This window comes from Zingiber officinale, chromosome 6B (assembly GCF_018446385.1).
Source record: "Zingiber officinale cultivar Zhangliang chromosome 6B, Zo_v1.1, whole genome shotgun sequence".
NCBI classification, from domain to species: domain Eukaryota; kingdom Viridiplantae; phylum Streptophyta; class Magnoliopsida; order Zingiberales; family Zingiberaceae; genus Zingiber; species Zingiber officinale.
In genome coordinates this window covers 57,055,997-57,078,190 of record NC_055996.1, presented here as the reverse complement: position 1 = coordinate 57,078,190, position 22,194 = coordinate 57,055,997, and the positions used below count along the sequence as shown (strand labels likewise).

Genomic DNA, 22,194 nt, shown 5'->3' with positions numbered 1-22,194 from the left:
GACTCTAAATGATTTCATTTCAATAGAAGAACAACCTATTTAATATTTATTTATCAGGATCTTTTTTATATTAATTTGAGACGTGGAGATGTTGAAACGAGATAAATCATGAGATCGATTTATAGCTTACCACTAAATGAATAAGTGATGGGAAGAATTTTTTTTTAAGAGGACATGTGTTAATTAAAAATTAATCTCTATTTCATTATAATAAATTTGTGATTCTTAAATTAACTAAGCATTATCCCATGGAGACTATTTAATATTTATTTATGAGAATATGAATCGATGCATTGTAACCATAGCCGTCGATCATTTTTATTATGTTAAGTAGAATCCTATTTATGAAATATAATATCGTTTATACGTGCACAGCGTTGAACATGAATATATATCCTAATAATTAGTGGTTCTAATAAAAAAGCAATCAGAAAATTATTTAAACAACTTAAATAATTAATTAAATAGCTCTTACACATGCAAGCTTTGAAAACTCTTCTACGTGCATTGAGTAAGCTTATAAATAACAAGAGAAAAGCAATGCATCAACCACAAAACCTCTCGATCTACTTCCTATAACCACCTCCAATTATCGAATATCCTGATTAAGATGGAGAAGCAATCTACCACCCTGGTTGCTAGCAATGAAGATATAGTTCGTAAAACATCAAAATATCATCCGAGTATTTTGGGCGATTATTTCATCCACCACACTACTCCTGCTCTCACAAAGGTATGTTATTAACTTTACACATTTATTCATTATTTCTCGCTCAAATTTGTTCATTATATTAATCAACACCTATTCATAAAATATATAGTCATCTTAAAAGGAAATTGAAAAGCATTGAATTATTTGTTTTAATTATTTAAAGGTAATATATATAGTTGTTGAATTTCATGTTTCATGATGTAGGTGTCGATTAGAGCAAAAGAGCTAAAGGAGCAAATAAAGAACTTGTTTCGAGAAACCAGTGACATATTGCAAATTATGAATTTGATCGATGTAATTCAGTTGCTCGGATTGGATTATCATTTTGAGAAAGAAATAGATGTGGCGCTAAGTTTAATTTCTAAGCATGATGTTAAGAACTATGAACTTTATGAAACTTCTCTCTGGTTTCGATTACTTAGGCAACATGGTTTCTATGTGCCTCCAGGTAGTTAACAATATAAATAAACAAAAATTATTACACTATATATATATATATATATATATATATATATGTTATCCTAATACAAGGTCATGAAAAAAAACTAATCAAATAGTTTGGTCTATATATATATTACAATGTACTATTTGATTTGTTGTGAGATAATTATTAGTATTTTCCCACTATTGTAGATGTTTTTAACAAGTTCAAGGATGAGGAAGGAAACTTCATGTCAACCTTGAATGAAGATGTGAAGGGATTATTAAGCTTATACAATGTAGCTTACCTTAGAATACATGGGGAGCATATACTTGATGAAGCCATATTGTTTACAAAGAATAGACTTGCATCGTTGTTGGATGAACTTAAACAACCTTTAGTGATATTGGTGTCTCTTTTCCTTGAAACACCACTATGCCAAAGAAATAAACGGCTCTTGGCAAGAAAATATATTCCTATTTATCAAGAGGAGGAAAGGCCAAATGAAGCAGTATTAGAGTTTGCAAAGTTAGATTTTAATCTACTACAATCTCTTCATCAAGAGGAACTAAAGAGAATTTCAATGTAAGTACATTGAACTTTCTTTTATGAAGAAATATTAGAGTACTTAAATATTTTTACATGAATTAAGTGTGTGAGCTCCAAAGAAGTTGATAAATGATTTCAAACTCATATATTATAGTAATTCACATGATTTATTTTCTATATAAATGTTTATTGTAGTTTAAACTAATTACCTTATCTTTCTTTTGTTTTTACATATTTGAAGATGGTGGAATGATCTAGCTCTTGCTAAATCACTAAACTTTGCCCGTGATCGAATTGTGGAATGTTATTATTGGATACATAATGTGCACTTTGAGCCTCAGTATTCTCGTGTAAGATTAATTTGTAGCAAGGTTATTTCATTGGTGTCACTTATGGATGACATATATGATAATTATAGCACATTACAAGAAAGTCAACTATTAACTGATGCAATTCAAAGGTACCTATTGTATCCATTATTTTGCTAATTTTTGTTTTTCTTAATATTGCAATTAGTTGAGTAGTCTATATAGATGATAAAACATCATAATTAAAATAAATTCAACTCAAAATAAACAAAAAACTGAAAGTTAGAAAATGATAAATTACTGATCTAATTATACAAGAAGAATTAAAAACATAAGAAAAGGAAAAAAATTATGAGCTAAATATTGTAAGTTATTATAACAAATAGCAAAATGCATTCTTGATATTCCTTTAAAATAAAAAACAATGAAGACTACTTCTTATTAAAAAAACACATTAGCACCTACTTTATTTCTCAATTAAAGGATATATGAACACATCTTCTGACTTGTCAAAACAACTTTAAAATACCTTATGTCAACTAATATTTTGATCATTATCTAAAGATTAGATATCAACAACAAACATGTAACAATATAACATCAAATAAGTATATAGTTATTATTTCTAATTTATTTCAAATTAATTTTGATATTCTTTATAAAGCTTTAAGATATCGTGACAATATAGTTAGTCAATTATGCATGTTAAGTTTGCTCATTTCAGGTGGGAACCTCAAGCCATTGATGAAGTACCAGAATACTTAAAGGATTTCTATCTCCAGTTACTAAGGACTTTCAAGGAATTCGAAAATGAACTAGAAAGTGATGAGAAATACCGCATATCATTTCTTAAAGATGAGGTATATTTAAGTACATTGTAAAAATGATTAATGTCTCTTTTTAACTTGTCAAATATAAACTAATTAAGTTTATCGTTTCCTTTTATGTAGATAAAAGCTTTATCAAGGTCTTACTTCATAGAAGCCAAATGGGGCATTGAAAAATATGTGCCCACACTAGAAGAACATCTAAGTAACTCACTAGTCACCGCTGCATATCGTTTGCTTATATGTGCCTCTTATGTAGGCATGGATCAGGTGGCATCAAAGGAGGTATTTGAGTGGGTTGCCAGCTTCCCCAAAATCATCAAAGCCAGCTCTATGATTGGTAGACTCATGGATGATGTAACTTCACATGAGGTGGTTATTTCAGACAATTAATTTATTTGGTAGATATTCAAAGATATATTTTCTTTTTCTTAAAATTTCTTTTGGAATTTTGCAGCTTGAGCAACAAAGAGAACATGCAGCTTCAACTGTAGAATGTTATATGAAAGAGTTTGCCACAGATGAAAAAGAGGCTTATAAGAATCTTATGGAGATGGTGGAGGATGCATGGAAGGATCACAACAAAGAATGCCTCGATCCAACACAAGTACCTCGACTTTTAATTGAAAAAATAGTAAACTTTTCAAGAGTAATAGAAGAATTTTACAAGTACACTGACACATACACCGATTCCAAAACTAGAATGAAAGATAATGTCAATATATTGTTGGTTGAATCTGTTCTTATTTAAGAGCGTCACACCCTACAAATCCTAGCCAGTGACGATAATCAAAGGCCAGATCAATCACAATTTAAGGCCATTTAATCTACATTTGAATAAAGTGAAAATCGAGTTTGGATGATTTATAGTATTTTATTGAAGTACTGGAATGCCTTAAGTATAAGGCGTATATTGTAACATGCATGTAACATTGTATTAAATAAAATAATTAAGTGCTTGATTATCATAGTCTATAATCATTTTATTTTATTGTCAATCTAAAAATCAAGAATTATTTAGAGAGCTAGACTTAAATTTATATAGTATTTATATATCGTTCAGTTGATATAATTTGTATATTTTGGTTTGGAAATGGAAGAATTGAGAGTGAAAAAAAAGAAGAGAACTTATTTGTGACCAAATAACTTTGAAAAATGATAGAAATTAAATCTAATTTTATTGAATGACAATAAGGTATTTGGTTTTCTAAAATGTCCTTCTTGATATCCTTAGAAATCAATATAAAGCTCAATCATCATGCTCTAGTTTAATTTTTAAAATTCACACGACGTAAGATATACCAATTTTTTAAGGTTTTTGGAATTTATCATCATGACTTTCAAAGTTATTCATCATTCATAAAATCTTTCTATATTAAATTCACAATCCAAATGCTTGAGGTTAATTTTTAAAATTGATTTTGCATAATTAGAGATTAATTAATCTACAATTCTTGAGAAAGGCTTTGTCCTATTCAACATTATAAGCACAAGCCAATTTGTGGTCCGTTAATTAATAAACTAAATGTAAAAAATAATTTAAGAACCAAGAACTTTATAAATAAAATAAAATTTTAAGAATTTTAGATTTTTAAAAAGGATTAGATTAATTTGACCAAAATACATTTAAATTAGCTATTATTTTAAAAGTTTTAAAAGGTATTTTAGTCAAATTATAAAGGTTGTAATCATTTGAAAAGTGGGTTGATTTGTTTGGATTGTACTTATGACCATGTGTGCATGCTAGGCACGACCATGTGCCATGCTCAGCGCAAATAAACATGGGAACTTATATTCCCGATTGTAGTTGGCACCTCAATTTTATTTTGAGACTATGTGTAGGTTAATAAGCATGTAAACCATGTCAATGAGGGTTCACAATGTTAAGACACTTATAAGCTAGAGGGGGCGAATAGCCTCGATCGCTTCTTTAAACTTGAGTTGCAGTGGAAACCTTGAAGTGAAGATTCACTAAAATGCTAACATTTTCAATTTGCTTGGTATCCACTTTCTTGAAGTGACTAATCTAAGGGCTCATCTCTCTCTCTCACACATCTTCATTATGAAAATTTCTTTCCCGGAGGCTGAAAAGCCTCGTACAACCAGAAAATACAACAAGAAATACAAACAATATTACAAATGAAATTAAAAATGACTTTACAACAATGAACCTTGCTTTATTTGTTCTTTTCTTGCTTTGGTTAGCCTCTTGATGCTTCGAAAGTGCAACGACACTTATTGACAAAACCTTAAGAATAAATTGCTTGAAAACATCATGAAACCCCCTTGTCTAAGGTTTCTCTCAAGTCTCCCAATTGATTGGTCTTAGTCTCAGTCGATTGTCATGTAAGATCCAACCATTCAAACTTGTAGAATGACTCTTTTCGCCCAACCAATATATTGGTGAGTCATACCAATCGATTACCAGCTTCTAATCGATTAAGCCAATCGATTCTGAAACCCTTGTTCTCTCGAAAAAGCACTACCAATCGATTAGTCTAATCGATTGACAAGGCTGAATCGATTAGGCTAATCGATTCAGTAGATTTCTATTTCCTTGCGAAACTCCTACCAATTGATTGTCTTAATCGATTTCAGCACCTACTGTGCACTCATGAAAACCTACCAATCAATTACTCTAATCGATTACTTTGGCCCCTAATCGATTGCCCTAATCAATTTTAAGCATTTTGTTTTCATAAATTAACCTCCCTCACTAATTGATTGGTTCTGCTCAATAGATTAAGCTAATCAATTTGAGCAGTAAAACCCAAGAGTTTGGATTTAGGGTTTGCCAATCAATTGGTGTAGCCTATAAATCGATTGTTAACCCTAATTTCAGTCTTTTCAAGGTTGAATCCACATCTTGCATGGTATCTAGTTGACCTCAACCTACTAGGACTTCCTCTTCTCAACATCCAATCATCCATGACCTATTGAGACTTCTCGTTGTCCAGCATCCGACCAACCTTGGCCTACCAAGGCTTCCTCACCAAGCGTCTGGTCCTCCTAGACTCACTTGGACTTTCCATCTCGTACCAAGTGTCTGGTAAACCTTTAATCCACTTAGATTTTAATTTGCCAATGTAACGACCCGCCTTCTACTAACTAAGCTGTAAGGTCGGACCGTCACATTATGCTGTGCTAAGCTATACCCATGACCATCGCTAAGTCTAGGTGCGGAAGCTGTACTAATTAAAATTTTGCTAAACTATTATCATTTCCTGATTCTACATGTGTTAAGGGGTGTAATCTAAACTATTCATGACCTATATTACATCCCCCAATGGTCAAGGAACTTAAATAACGGTTTCTTGCTGATATCAGGCCTCCTAATCGATCCACAGATCGATTGGAATGGCTTGATCGATCCATTGATCGATCCAGGTGGCTACTGTATGCGGGACTTGGGTTGGATCGATCCAGTGATCGATCCAGCATGCTACTGTGCTCGGGACAATATTCTGGATCAATCGGCTGATCGATCCAGACTAGCCAATCGATCCAGTGATCGATCCCAGAGCCTTCTGTTCGCGACAGAAACTGCTGGATCGATCGGCTGATCGATTCAGAAGCCTACTGTTCGCGGAACAAGTTGGCCAATCGATCAGCTGATCGATTGGGAACCCCCAATCGATCCACCGATCGATTGGAGTTTCTGATTTTGCAGCTAGCTCGGATTTCAGCACTTGTTCGTGCCAAAATTACTCATATCAATTCTAAACTAAATGTAAAACATTCTAACATCACACAAATAGTATTTTAAGCATGATAGGGTGCATGACTAGCTAATTCATAGCAACTAACATACTAAGGTGCAAGTAATAAAATGCTAAAAGGTTTTAATGCTTAAAACAAGCTTGCTGAAATTTCCTAAGATCTTTATTCCAAGTTCCTGCCCACACACATCTTCGTAGCATTGCCCTCCAGCCTCCGCTAGTCCATCTTCCCTTTACCTTTATCTGCAGTATAAGGAAAATAGTATCTGTAAGCTTGAGAGCTTAGTAAGAAACCATCTACCTCACTAAAACATGCATTCGATGCAATATGCTTTTGAAAGAATGCTATTAAAATCATATGCTGAACTTGAGAAACATGGCATACTGAAATCATCATACATGAAAACTAAAACATGGCATACAGATTCATAAGATATGGAAATCAAAACTGATCATAAGATTATCACATGCCTTCATAAGAAACTAAACAGAGCATGGACTGAACTAATCTGATGCTAAACTATTGCTAGAATTATACTACTTTCACATAGCTATTTTGTGAGGTTCTGAAAACTATTTACATAGTAAGTGAAAATACATAATCATGCTGCTGTTTGGGCCCGACAATTGTACTTTGCTGTGCGCACATCCCTTACTAGACCCGGGTTTGCAAGTCCTGAATTTAGTAGGGTTACTAGGTTTGCTGAACCTAGGGACGACTATGGGAGTCCAACCCAATGGATATCTAATCCAGTACAGTGTCACTGAGAAAGTAAAATACTGAACATAAGCTAATAACTATTGTCTTGCTTCTACTAGGTTGTCTAAACCCAGAACTAGGTTATCTGAACCTAGAGGCGATTGTGGGAGCCCACCCATTGGACATCTGGTCCTGTAAAAGCTAGAGCAAGACTAAATAGGCTATGTAAATGCTTCTAGTGCATTTATCCAAGCTAATAAAATGCCTAATTTGCATTTGACTGCGCTAAACATTCTATCGAGCACTTGGTGTACGCTAGTGCACACCTTATGTGCTGAAATTTGCATATGACTAAACTAATGCATAAAAATCACACGAATAGCTACTTATACCGCAGGTGAGGGGTTTCTTACCTCCTGTTCGTAATTTCTTACGATTCTAATCGCTAGGTTTCACGGAGGAGAGATCTTTTCAACGATCTTCTCGCGTCTATGCGTTCCTCTCGCGGAGGGGAGCGTCCTCGTGTCGAAGTCGTCGCCGGAAGGTGCCCTTGGGCGGAACCCTAGCCTTCCTTGTGGTTGGCGCTGAGAGAGGAAGAAAAGAGAGGTGGGCGGCGGTGAGGTTTTGAGGAGAGAAAAAATCACGATCCAAATAACCCTTCACTTAATTATTTCTTATTTATATTAAGTGATCTAATTCGCCCCAACTCCAACTTAAATAAAATTGATTCCCTTTCCTTTCAGCACGGCCCTGCTGGATTCACTTGGTTACTAGAGTCACCCTATAAGACATAGAGTTCGCTAGGTCCCGGGTTCAATTCCCGCGTAGGCTATTTTCGTTCTCTATTTATTTTTGCTACTTCCGCTATTCTAAAAATCCTATAAAAATATCCTAAAATTCCAGAAAAATCGTAGAATATTTCTAAAATAGTTTTGAGAATTTTCGGGTGTTACAATCCCCCATACCTTATAAAAAGTTCGTCCTCGAACTTAGAATAACTCTGGGTACTTCTGTCTCATACTAGCTTCTGTCTCCCAAGTTGTCTCTTCTGCTGTGTGATTTTGCCAAATAACTTTTACTAATGGTACTTTCTTGTTCCGTAATTTCTTAACTGCTCGATCTACTATCTGAGTAGGCCGACTATCATAGCTGAGGTCTTCGCGGACTTGTACCAGCTGGGGCTCAATCACCTGGGTGGCATCTGGGGTATGCTTCTTCAGCATAGAGACATGAAATACGTTGTGGACAGCTGACATTTCCTGGGGTAGCTCTAACTCATATGCTACCTTGCCCACTCTTCTGCTGATAAGGTATGGTCCCACATATCTGGGACTTAGCTTGCCCTTCTTCCCAAAACGCATTACTCCCTTCATGGGAGCTACTCTGAGGAACTCTAACGGTCTGCGCCGTGTATCAGCATAGCTTTTCTGGCGGCTCTGAGCTGTCTCTATCCTCTGGCGGATCTGCTGTATAGCTGCTGTGGTATCTGCCACTAGATCTGTCTTATGTTCTAGTTCTTTCCGTTCACCACTCTCATACCAACAGATTAGAGATCTACACCTCCGCCCATAGAGAGTCTCGTAAGGTGCCATGCTGATGGTGTCCTGATAGCTGTTGTTGTATGCAAATTCTGCTAAACTCAGATATTTGCACCAACTTCCTTTGAAATCTAGGGCACATGCTCGGAGCATATCTTCGAGTACCTGATTTACTTGCTCCGTCTGTCCATCTGTCTGAGGATGGAAGGCTGTGCTGAACTTTAACTTCGTGCCCAAAGCTGACTATACACACTCCCAGAAGTGTGATGTGAATCTACTGTCTCTGTCTGATATAATGGTTCGTAGGACTCCATGTAATCTAACGATCTCCTTGAGATACAACTAAGCTAGCTGTTCCATGGAGTAGGATATCCGGATAGCTAAGAAGTGAGCTGATTTAGTCAACCTGTCGACTATTACCCAGATGGTATCAAAACCATTTGTGGTTCTGGGTAATCCCACTATGAAATCCATAGAAATGTCTTCCCACTTCCATTCGGGTATCTGAATGGGCTGCAAAACTCCTCCTGGTCTCTGATGTTCTGCCTTAACCCTTTGACAGGTTAGGCAGATGCTAACATATCGAGCGATGTCTCTCTTCATCCCAGGCCACCAAAAATGTTTCTTCAAGTCCTGGTACATTTTGGTGGAGCCAGGATGCATCGCATAAGGAGTCTTGTGAGCCTCATCTAGAATCTTCCTGCGTAGTTCCTCCTGATCTGGAACACATAATCTGTCACCAAAGTACAATACCCCACTATCAGATACTCTGAATTCTTCACTGTCTGATTCTGCTAATCCTTGCTTGATCTTCTGAATTTCAGGATCCTGTTCCTGAGCTGTCTGAAGATCACCAAGCAAGGTAGACTCTAACGTCATAGTAGAGAGCTGTCCAACTATGAGTTCAAGACCGAAGTCTGTGATCTCCTTCTGTAGGGGCGGTGACATGGCTGCTAGAGATAATAGGGCAGCACTGGACTTTCTGCTAAGTGCATCTGCTACCCTATTTGCCTTTCCTGGGTGGTAGAGGATGTCTATATCGTAGTCCTTGACCAGCTCTAGCCATCTGCGCTGTTGCATATTCAAATCCTTCTGAGTGAAGAAGTACTTCAGACTCTGATGATCTGTATACACTCTGCACTGAGCTCCATACAAGTAATGTCTCCAAATTTTGAGAGCGAACACCACTGCTGCAAGCTCAAGGTCATGAGTAGGATAGTTCTTCTCATAATCCTTGAGTTGTCTGGAGGCGTAGGCGATTACCTTGCCATCTTGCATCAACACTACTCCTAGTCCCAACTTAGAGGCATCACTATAAATATCGAAGCTGTCTGTGTTCTCGGGTAGAGCTAGAATAGGTGCACTGGTCAATCTTCTTTTTAACTCGCTGAAGCTGTTCTCGCAGTCCTCTGTCCACTGATATTTCCTGTTTTTCCTGGTGAGAGCTGTCAGTGGGGAGGCTATTCTGGAGAAGTCTTCTACGAACTTTCTGTAATAACCTGCTATTCCCAGAAAGCTCCTGATCTCACTGGCATTCTTGTGTCTTTTCCAGTTACGCAAAGCTTCTATTTTACTGGGGTCTACCATGATACCATCCTTTGAGATGATGTGACCCAGGAAGGACACCTGATCTAACCAAAATTCACATTTTGTGAACTTGGCGTACAACTGGTTCTGCTGAAGGGTCTGCAGTACTATTCTTAGGTGCTCTTCATGTTCTTCCTGAGTTCCTGAATAGATAAGGATGTCATCGATGAATACGATAACGAACTTATCTAAGTACTCTCTGAATACTCTGTTCATGATGTCCATGAAAGTAGCTGGAGCATTTGTCACACCAAAGGGCATGACTACGAACTCATAATGTCCGTATCTGGTCCTGAATGTTGTCTTGGGTATATCCCCTTCTTTAACTTTCACCTGATTATATCTTGATCTGAGGTCTATCTTAGAGAACACTGCTGCTCCCTTTAGCTGATCGAACAGGTCATCGATTCTGGGAAGAGGATACCTATTCTTGATCGTGACTTGGTTCAGTGCCCGGTAATCTATACACAGGCGCATGCTCCCGTCCTTCTTCTTCACGAACAATACAGGCGCTCCCCACGGTGAGTGACTCGGACGTATGAAGCCCTTGTCAAGCAGCTCCTGTAGTTGCTCATGAAGTTCCTTCAGTTCTGTTGGAGCCATGCGGTAAGGCGCTTTGGAGATAGGATTTGTACCGGGAATGAGTTCTATCTCGAATTCAATCTCCCTGTCTGGTGCTAAGCCTGGTAACTCTTCAGGGAAGACTGCTGGGTAGCCGCATACGACTCGGACCTCTGCTAGCTGTTGGTCCTTGTCATGGCTGGTACTGACTACGTGTGCTAAGAACCCCGTACATCCTGAATCCATTAACCTCTGTGCCTTCATAGCAGAGAGAAATTTCTTGGGCTTTCGCTTTGGTTCTCCGACGAACTCAAACTGTGCTTCTGCTTCAGGTTGGAATACGACTTTCTGTTTATGGCACTCTATGGAAGCACCGTATCTGATCAAGAAGTCCATTCCGAAGATGACATCGTGGTCAGTCATATTTAGCACCATCAGATCACAAAAGAGTTCTCTGTCTGCTATAATGACTGGCACTACTCTGAGCCAGTGCGTGGATGCCATAATTTCTCCTGAAGGTAACGTTGTCAGAAACTGACTACTGAGTATCTCTGGAGGTACTGCTAACTTCTCAGCAAATGCCCTGGATATATATGAATGGGTTGCCCCAGTATCGAATAAGACAGTTGTACTTTGCTGTAAAATACTAATCTGACCTGTAACAACTGTCGAGGCATTTGCTACGTCCTCTCTGGTCAGTGAATAGATCCGTGCATTTGTCGTAGCTGGAGGGGCTTCTAGTCTGCCCTGGCTGATGTGGGGACCATCTAAAGCGGCCTGCATCTGATGCAACTGTGCTGGCTTGGCTTCATACTGGATCGGCTGTGGTGGAGGAAAGCTGGACTTGTTCGGACACTGCTTGGTCATGTGCCCTTCTTGTCCACACTCAAAGCATCCTCGTGTGCCCTTACGACAAACTCCAGGGTGGAATTTCCCACAAGTAGCACACTTTTGATAACTGGGATGTTTGCTAGTTGGCTCTCCTTTTGGGTAACTCCCTGGTTTGCGCTTGTTGCTGGAGTTCCCTTTCCAGTTGGAGCTGTGGCCCTGTTGTTTCTGAGTGCCTGAACCTCCTTGACCTTTAGATTCTGTGAGAACTTGCTTCTGCTGCTTGATATTGTTCTGATAGTGCTCGGTGGTCAGAGCACTGCTGACTAGTTCTTCGGTGGTTTGTGGCCTGTGAATGCCGCCAGCCACGTTCATTGCTATTTCCGGTCTCAGCATCTTGAGCATCAACCAGACTCTTTCTTTCTCTGTGCTGGCTAGTTCAGGGCATAGACGAGCCAATCTATTGAATTTCTTCACGTCTTCCTCAACTGATAGGTTGCCCTGACGAAACTCAGTGAACTCGTCGTAGTGGCGGTTTGTGACCCGCATGTGAAAGAATTCTTCAAAGAACTCCTTCTCGAAGTCTGCCCATGTCATCTGGTTCACTAGGCGCTTCGCTCTAATTCTCTCCCACCACATACGTGCATCTCCTGTCAAGTAGAAGGAGGCGCACTTCACCTTCTCATGTTCTGGCCAGTCCAGAAGCTCCATCTACTCTCCAGTGTCTTGAACCAGGCTTGAGCATCCCATGGTTCACTGGTGCCTGAGAAGTTCTCGGGCTTAACTCTCTGCCACTGGATCAGATAGGCTTCTCTCTTTGCCTCTACTGCTGCTGGGGCTACTGGTGCTGTAGGCGGGACTGGTGGAACCTCTAAGACGACTGGCGTTGCTAAGTTTGGTTCCGGGGTGACTGTGGGAGTATTCTGCTGATTAGCCTTTAAGGTGGCCATCTCCTGCTGCTGTTCAGCTAACTGCTGCTGTAACTGAGCCACCAATGCTGTCAGGTTTGGGGGAGGCACTGAACTGCCTGCCTCATGCTGGGGCTCAGTAGCTGGTGCCCTTCTAGCTGGGCGTCCTCGTGTCATCTCTAGAGACATGGAGGACATACATGACTAACACAATCATAAGGGAGTAACTATTGTTATCATGTCAACTACTATCATGAACAAGCATGCTCTAGTTATATCTAAACATGAAACAAGAAACATAAAGAAAGTGAGAGATGTTCTTACTTGGAAGCTGCAGGTTCAATGCTGATGTGTGTGTAGAAAGTATGGAAACTGCTCTGGAACCACTCTGTAACGACCCGCCTTCTACTAACTAAGCTATAAGGCCGGACCATCACATTATGCTGTGCTAAGCTATACCCATGACCATCGCTAAGTCTAGGTGCGGAAGCTGTACTAATTAAAATTTTGCTAAACTATTATCATTTCCTGATTCTACATGTGTTAAGGGGTGTAATCTAAACTATTCATGACCTATATTACATCCCCCAATGGTCAAGGAACTTAAATAACGGTTTCTTGCTGATATCAGGCCTCCCAATCGATCCACGGATCGATTGGAATGGCTTGATCGATCCATTGATCGATCCAGGTGGCTACTGTATGCGGGACTTGGGTTGGATCGATCCAGTGATCGATCCAGCACGCTACTGTGCTCGGGACAATATCCTGGATCGATCGGCTGATCGATCCAGACTGGCCAATCGATCCAGTGATCGATCCCAGAGCCTTCTGTTTGCGACAGAAACTGCTAGATCGATCGGCTGATCGATCCAGAAGCCTACTGTTCGCGGAACAAGTTGCCCAATCGATCAACTGATCGATTGGGAACCCCAATGGATCCACCGATCGATTGGAGTTTCTGATTTTGCAGCTAGCTCTGATTTCAGCACTTGTTCATGCCAAAATTACTCATATCAATTCTAAACTAAATGTAAAATATTCTAACATCACACAAATAGTATTTTAAGCATGATAGGGTGCATGACTAGCTAATTCATAGCAACTAACATACTAAGGTGCAAGTAATAAAATGCTAAAAGGTTCTAATGCTTAAAACAAGCTTGCTGAAATTCCCTAAGATCTTTATTCCAAGTTCCTGCCCACACACATCTTCGTAGCATTGCCCTCCAGCCTCCGCTAGTCCATCTTCCCTTTATCTTTATCTGCAGTATAAGGAAAATAGTATCTGTAAATTTGAGAGCTTGGTAAGAAACCATCTACCTCACTAAAACATGCATTCGATGCAATATGCTTTTGAAAGAATGCTTTTAAAATCATATGCTGAACTTGAGAAACATGGCATACTGAAATCATCACACATGAAAACTAAAACATGGCATACAGATTCATAAGATATGGAAATCAAAACTGATCATAAGATTATCACATGCCTTCATAAGAAACTAAACAGAGCATGGACTGAACTAATCTGATGCTAAACTATTGCTAGAATTATACTACTTTCACATAGCTATTTTGTGAGGTTCTGAAAACTATTTACATAGTAAGTGAAAATACATAATCATGCTGCTGTTTGGGCCCGACAACTGTACTTTGCTGTGCGCGCATCCCTTACTAGACCCGGGTTTACAAGTCCTGAATTTAGTAGGGTTACTAGGTTAGCTGAACCTAGGGACGACTATGGGAGTCCAACCCAATGGATATCTAATCCAGTACAGTGCCACTGAGAAAGTAAAATACTGAACATAAGCTAATAACTATTGTCTTGCTTCTACTAGGTTGTCTAAACCCAGAACTAGGTTATCTGAACCTAGAGGCGATTGTGGGAGCCCACCCATTGGACATCTGGTCCTGTAAAAGCTAGAGCAAGACTAAATAGGCTATGTAAATGCTTCTAGTGCATTTATCCAAGCTAATAAAATGCCTAATTTGCATTTGACTGCGCTAAACATTCTATCGAGCACTTGGTGTACGCTAGTGCACACCTTATGTGCTGAAATTTGCATACGACTAAACTAATGCATAAAAATCATACGAATAGCTACTTATACCGCAGGTGAGGGGTTTCTTACCTCCTGTTCGTAATTTCTTACGATTCTAATCGCTAGGTTTCACGGAGGAGGGATCTCTTCAACGATCTTCTCGCGTCTATGCGTTCCTCTCGCGGAGGGGAGCGTCCTCGTGTCGAAGTCGTCGCCGGAAGGTGCCCTTGGGCGGAACCCTAGCCTTCCTTGTGGTTGGCGCCGAGAGAGGAAGAAAAGAGAGGTGGGCGGCGGTGAGGTTTTGAGGAGAGGAAAAATCACGATCCAAATAACGCTTCACTTAATTATTTCTTATTTATATTAAGTGATCTAATTCGCCCCAACTCCAACTTAAATAAAATTGATTCCCTTTCCTTTCAGCACGGCCCTACTGGGTTCACTTGGTTACTAGAGTCACCCTATAAGACATAGAGTTCGCTAGGTCCCGAGTTCAATTCCCGCGTAGGCTATTTTCGTTCTCTATTTATTTTTGCTACTTCCGCTATTCTAAAAATCCCATAAAAATATCCTAAAATTCTAGAAAAATCGTAGAATATTTCTAAAATAGTTTTGAGAATTTTCGGGCGTTACAGCCAACTTCCTGTTAGACTTTCGATCACCAAGTGTCCAGTCCTCCTTTACCAACTTTAACTTTTCTTTTTCCAACCTTTCTGTTGGACTTTCCCTTACCTAACCTGTAGTTATGACTAGTCACTTGGTAGACTTCTCACCTGCCTAATCTCCAGTTAGGACTTCTCGTTACCTAACCTCAAGTTAAGACTTTTCCTTTGCATAATTAACCTTAGTTAGTACTAGTCACTCGATAGACTTGTCGCTTACCTAACCTCCAATTAAGACTTCTTGTTGACTAACTTCCAGTTATGACTTTTCATCGCCTAACCTCAAGTTAGGACTTTCTCAATCAAGTATTCGGTCCTCCCTTGACTTACTTGACTTTTCTCTCACATATTATCAAATATCGAAACTCAAACTCGAGCCAATCCAAACTTAGTCAAACTAGTTAACCTTGACCCGAGGATGATTATACCAACAATCTCCCTATTTTTTTTATGTTTGACAATATATTTAATTTAGGTTGACCCATTAGTCTAACTTCCATCTTCTTTCCATGCTAAAGCATGAATGGAGGTTTTCTTCTAATTTAAATTCTACATTCTCCACTTTGACACACATCAAAAATCTTCTTCCAGGATTCATTCCTCTTAACTTCCAAACATCTCAATGAAAGTCTCACACCTTTCATTGTGTTTAATTCTCTACCTTAAGCATTCAACTATTTTCCTTCAAAATTTCCCCTTCCATACTCAAATCATGTCTTTTTGAGAGACCTCCCCCTCAAAACATGCTCCATCCTCATCATTGCACCAAAAATGATGTGAAGTCCCTAAACCTTTAGGATACCCAAAATTGAAGTCATAAGGTTAAACATTCAACCTTGAATTGAAGCCTCCTCCTTATCTCCACATTAGTCCTCTTTAACCATTCCTTTCTTATTGTTATCAAGAAAATACCCTCAAATACTTGTCCAAGCATTTCATATTGTTAGGAATAGTTAAATAACCTAAATGTGGCTTAATCAAATGAAATAAATCCATTTCGGCATAAATCAGTCACAACTAATCAATTGGTTTCAGTTACCAATCAATTTCCGCCTATGCCAATTGATTGATGTCGAATACTGATCGATTCCGTAAATTTCTGTACTCGTGGAAATTCACCACTAATTGATTGACCCAATTGATTGATGTGTAGCAATCAATTAACCCAATCGATTGCTATATCTGAAATCTGATTTCAATTTCAGACCGAAATTCAGAAATCCATAAATAATTCTATGATTTTCTAAAAATCATGAAATTTCATATAGACATTATTTATGTCATATACTATCATAAAAAATAATTTTCTATAAAAATATATCTCATTTTCAAAGAATGATATAAAATTAGAAACCATTGAAAATGTTAATATTTCACTCTAACTTTGCATCTAACTAATTTTTGGTAATTTCTATCAATAAATATATTTCACCAAGATTTTTTAAAATAATTTTGAAATAATTTTCAAAAATAATATCCAACAACGATCTTTAGGCAAAATGCGCATGACTTACACATTAGCTTTTTCCATGATTAGACTTCACAAAATATATGTGTTTTGATGAAATTAAAACTCAAATAGATGTACTAAATTAACATCTTGAGTTTTGTTCATCCTCCTAACATCTCACTTCTATCTAATGTGTCTTAATACATATACAAGTCATCTTATGGTCTTGTGAAAATATAAAAATTGGGTTTCCCTAAACTAAGAGATCATACATTTCTATCTAGATATTTTAATTTTGATCATGTTATCTAGGATGTCAATTAATATCATTGTTCTTAATTATAAGGAATTCAAAGTTTATGCATTATGTTAATTTTTTTTCTTGAGTCTAATGGTATTTTATGAATATAATATTTTCATGTTCAAACTATCTTAAGGAGGAGATATATGAATATATCATAATAATCACTATCGAAGATTCTAATAAAAAACCAGTGATCACCTAAATATTTGGATGATGAATTTCTTTGCTCCTTCATGACAAAACAATAACTTAAATACTCGATTAATTAAATAGTTCTCACACATTTCTCTTAAAAAAAACCGTCACACATGCATCCCGACAATTATTAACAAATGGTTCTAATATTATAAATTCTTAAAAAGACATTCATGGAAAAGGTACCAACTTAAATAATTAATTAAATAGCTCTCTTATACTAATGATTAAAAAATGATTATGATATCATATGCATAGAAAAAAAATATTTAGAAAATTATTTCATTAATTAAAGTTAGGGCTCCGAAGGACTTCATTCCTGTAGAAGGAACAACCCATTTAATGTTTGTTTATCATAATAAAGAAAGTGCTTATCTTCATCTCAAACATCTCTCATAGTTTATCTCTAGATTATATAAAGACAAGTAAATCATATTATCAATTTATAGTTGACCATCAAATAATTAACGAATGGAAGAAATTTTTTTCCCAAGGATATATATCGATCAGAAATGGATCTGTGTCTCATTATAATAAATCTATAATCCTATAATCAATTGGATACCGTATAGATTATTTAATATTTATTTATATGAATATGGATCATGCATTATAACCATGGCCATTGATCATTTTTATTATGCCGTTTTCATTATAAATGTATCATTAATTCAATCCGGCCAGTTTATTATGTCATTTGCTGTGTCCAATCCGTCTATGAAATATAATATTTTTTATAAAGTAATTAATTAATTAAATAGCTCTTGCACATTTTTTAAAAAAAATTTCACGTGCATTAAGTAAGCTTATAAATAGCAAGAGAAAGCTCTGCATCAGCCACAAACCTCTTGATCACTACTTCCTAAGTTTCTAATTAAGATGGAGAAGCAATCTACCACCCCGGTTAGTAGCAATGAAGATATAGTAATTCGTAAAACATCAAAATATCATCCCAGTATTTGGGGCGATTATTTCATCCACCGCCCTACTCCTGCTCTCACAGAGGTATTTTATTAACTTCTCTCCACATTTATTCATTATTTCTCACTCAAATTTTTTCATTAATAAACACCTATTCATAAAATATATAATCATCTTAAAAGGAATTTGAAAAGCATTTAATTATTTGTTTTAATTATTTAAAGGTAATATATATAGTTGTTGAATTTCATGTTTGATGATGTAGGTGTGGATTAGAGCAGAAGAGCTAAAGGAGCAAATAAAGAACTTGTTTCCAGAAACTAGTGACATATTGCAAATTATGAATTTGATCGATGCAATTCAGTTGCTCGGATTGGATTATCACTTTGAGAAAGAAATAGATGTGGCGCTAAGTTTAATTTCTAAGCTTGATGCTAAGAACTATGAACTTTATGAAACTTCTCTCTATTTTCGATTACTTAGGCAACATGGTTTTTATGTGCCTGCAGGTAGTTAACAATATAAATAAGCAAAAGCTATTACACTATATATTCTGCCAAATAAAAATATATATCTAGAAAGGTCATCATTAAAACCTTTTAAATATAAGCTACAATATTTACATGTTATCATGAAAAAAAACTAATCAAATAGTTTGGTCTATATTACAATGTGCTATTTGATTTGTTGTGAGATAATTATTAGTATTTTCCCACTATTGTAGATGTTTTTAACAAGTTCAAGGATGAGGAAGGAAACTTCATGTCAACCTTGAATGAAGATGTGAAGGGATTATTAAGCTTATACAATGCAGCTTATCTTAGGATACACGGGGAGTATATACTTGATGAAGCCATATTGTTTACAAAGAATAGACTTGCATCATTGTTGGACGAACTTAAACAACCTTTAATGATATTGGTGTCTCTATTCCTTGAAACACCACTATGCCGGAGAAATAAACGACTCTTGGTAAGAAAATATATCCCTATTTATCAAGAGGAGGAAAGGCGAAATGATGCAATATTAGAGTTTGCAAAGTTGGATTTTAATCTACTACAATCTCTTCATCAAGAGGAACTAAAGGAAATGTCAATGTAAGTACATTGAAGTTTCTTTTATAAAGAAATATTAGGGCACTTAAATCTTTTTACATGAATTAATTGTGTGAGTGCCAAAGAAGTTGAATAAATGATTTCAAACTCACATATTATAGTAATTCACATGATTTATTTGTCTAAATAAATGTTTTATTGTGGTTTAAACTAATTGCCTTATCTATCTTTTGAAGATGGTGGATTGATCTAGCACTTGCTAAATCACTAAACTTTGCCCGTGATCGAATTGTGGAATGTTATTATTGGATACATAATGTGCACTTTGAGCCTCACTATTCTCGTGCAAGATTAATTTGTAGCAAGGTTCTTGCATTGGTGTCACTTATGGATGACATATATGATAATTATAGCACATTACAAGAAAGTCAACTATTAACTGAGGCAATTCAAAGGTACCTATTGTATCCATTATTTTGCTAATTTTTGTTTTTCTTAACATTGCAATTAGTTGAGTAGTCTACATAGCTGATAAAACGTTATAACTAAAATAAATTCAACTCAAAATCAACAAAAAAACTGAAATTTATAAAATGATATATCAACAACAAATTGCAACAATATAACATCAAATAAGTAGTTATTATTTCTAATTTATTTCAAACTAATTTTGATATTCTTTATAAAGCTTTAAGATATCATGACCATATAGTTATCATTTTAAGTTTACTCATTTCAGGTGGGAACCTCAAGCCATTGATGAAGTACCAGAATACTTAAAGGATTTCTATCTCAAGTTACTAAGGACTTTCAAGGAATTCGAAAATGAACTAGAAAGTGATGAGAAATACCGCATACCATTTCTTCAAGATGAGGTATATATTTAAGTACACTGTAAAAATGATTAATGTCTCTTATTAACTTGTCAACTATAAACTAATTAAGTTTATCATTTCCTTTTATGTAGATAAAAGCTTTATCAAGGTCTTACTTCATAGAAGCCAAATGGGGCATTGAAAAATATGTGCCCCCACTAGAGGAACATCTAAATAACTCACTAGTCACCGCTGCATATCGTTTGCTTCTCCAAAATCGTTAAAGCCAGCTCTATGATTGGTAGACTCATGGATGATGTAACTACACATGAGGTGATTATTTCAGACAATTAATTTATTTGGTAGTGTGTATATATATATATATATATATATATATAAATATATATCTATATAATTTCTTTTGGAATTTTGCAGCTTGAGCAACAAAGAGAACATGCAGCTTCAACTGTAGAATGTTATATGAAAGAGTTTGCCACAGATGAAAAAGAGGCTTATAAGAATCTTATGGAGATGGTGGAGGATGCATGGAAGGATCACAACAAAGAATGCCTCGATCCAACACAAGTACCTCGACTTTGAATTGAAAAAATAATAAACTTTTCAAGAGTAATAGAAGAATTTTACAAGTACACTGACACATACACCGATTCCAAAACTAGAATGAAAGATAATGTCAATATATTGTTGGTTGAATCTGTTCTTATTTAAGAGCGTCACACCCTACAAATCCTAGCCAGTGACGATAATCAAAGGCCAGATCAATCACAATTTAAGGTCATTTAATCTACATTTGAATAAAGTGAAAATCGAGTTTGGATGATTTATAGTATGTTATTGAAGTACTGGAATGCCTTAAGTATAAGGCGTATATTGTAACATGCATGTAACATTGTATTAAATAAAATAATTAAGTGCTTGATTATCATAGTCTATAATCATTTTATTTTATTGTCAATCTAAAAACAAGAATTATTTAGAGAGCTAGACTTAAATTTATATAGTATTTATATATCGTTCAGTTGATATAATTTGTATATTTTGGTTTGGAAATGGAAGAATCTAGTAAAATAAAAAAGAGAGAACATATTTGTGACCAAACAATTTTAAAAATGAAAGAAATTAAATCTAATTTTATTGAATGACAATAAAGAATTTGGTTTGCTAAAATGTCCTTCATAATACCCTTTAAAATCAATATAAAGCTCAATCGCCATGCTCTAGGTTAATTTTTAAAATTCACACGACTTAAGTGTTGGACAATTTACCAGAGATTTTGGTGAAAATTATTGAATTGAAATTATATAAAGTCAATTCTAACTTATCTGTTGCGATAACCTAAGCGGATAATCTCAGGCTGCTAGTGGAGCTAATTCTAGTAAGCTTCTAGTGGTCCGAGTCGCAAAGTTAATGCAATGCGCAACTGAATCGGGAAAGAAATTTGTTGCAAAAGAAGAGAGGAAAAGGAGACGGGCCAACCAGAAAAGAAGATTTCGAAGATTGAAAGGTATCCTTTATTCGCTTATATTTATGGTTCTGCTTATTTTCATGCTTGTCTACAATCTGTGCATAATGGTCAAAAAAATTAGTGGCGAACTTGTGACAGACATGATCCACCACTTAGAATTACATAGTTCTTGTGCACAGGATTGTATAATTTCATTCTGCTCTTTTTAGGTGTCCTCAAGAGTATTGGGAAGAATGCCGACAAGCTAAAAAAATGAAGAGACTTTAACAAATTAAGGAGCACTAGGAGCTGCAATCCCTCCTCTTCACCGACATCTAAGTAGAAAATCTTGTGTTATATTGTTCTACCTTTGTTTTAATAGTATTATCATTTTGTTGGTTGCTTATGAAATTTTGTTGGTTGCTTATGAAATTTCTTTAGAATGTTATAAATATTATTTTTGAATGTTAGAAAATTGTATATTAAATTTTATTTTGAAATTTAGTATTTTGAATGATTTATAATATTAGAAAATTGTGTATTAATTTTTTTATTTTTTTTCTAAAAAAGACAACGGTTTTTCACCGTTGTCGTAGATAGTTTAAAACTGTTGTTGAAGACCCTGTT

General features: G+C 36.2%; 1 protein-coding gene and 1 pseudogene across 1 annotated transcript; both read left to right on the top strand.

Annotated features, from left to right (window-relative positions):
• Nucleotides 1–571: 571 nt before the first annotated feature.
• Nucleotides 572–3,689, top strand: LOC121990205 (alpha-humulene synthase-like). The gene is made up of 7 exons (XM_042544397.1): nucleotides 572–733; nucleotides 917–1,160; nucleotides 1,346–1,718; nucleotides 1,924–2,142; nucleotides 2,715–2,850; nucleotides 2,941–3,189; nucleotides 3,275–3,689. The coding sequence occupies exons 1-7, from the start codon at nucleotides 611–613 to the stop codon at nucleotides 3,566–3,568; spliced, it is 1,638 nt and encodes a 545-aa protein (XP_042400331.1). The 5' UTR covers nucleotides 572–610; the 3' UTR covers nucleotides 3,569–3,689.
• Nucleotides 3,690–18,694: 15,005 nt separating this feature from the next.
• On the top strand, nucleotides 18,695–20,721 carry LOC121992472 (annotated as a pseudogene).
• Nucleotides 20,722–22,194: the final 1,473 nt, after the last annotated feature.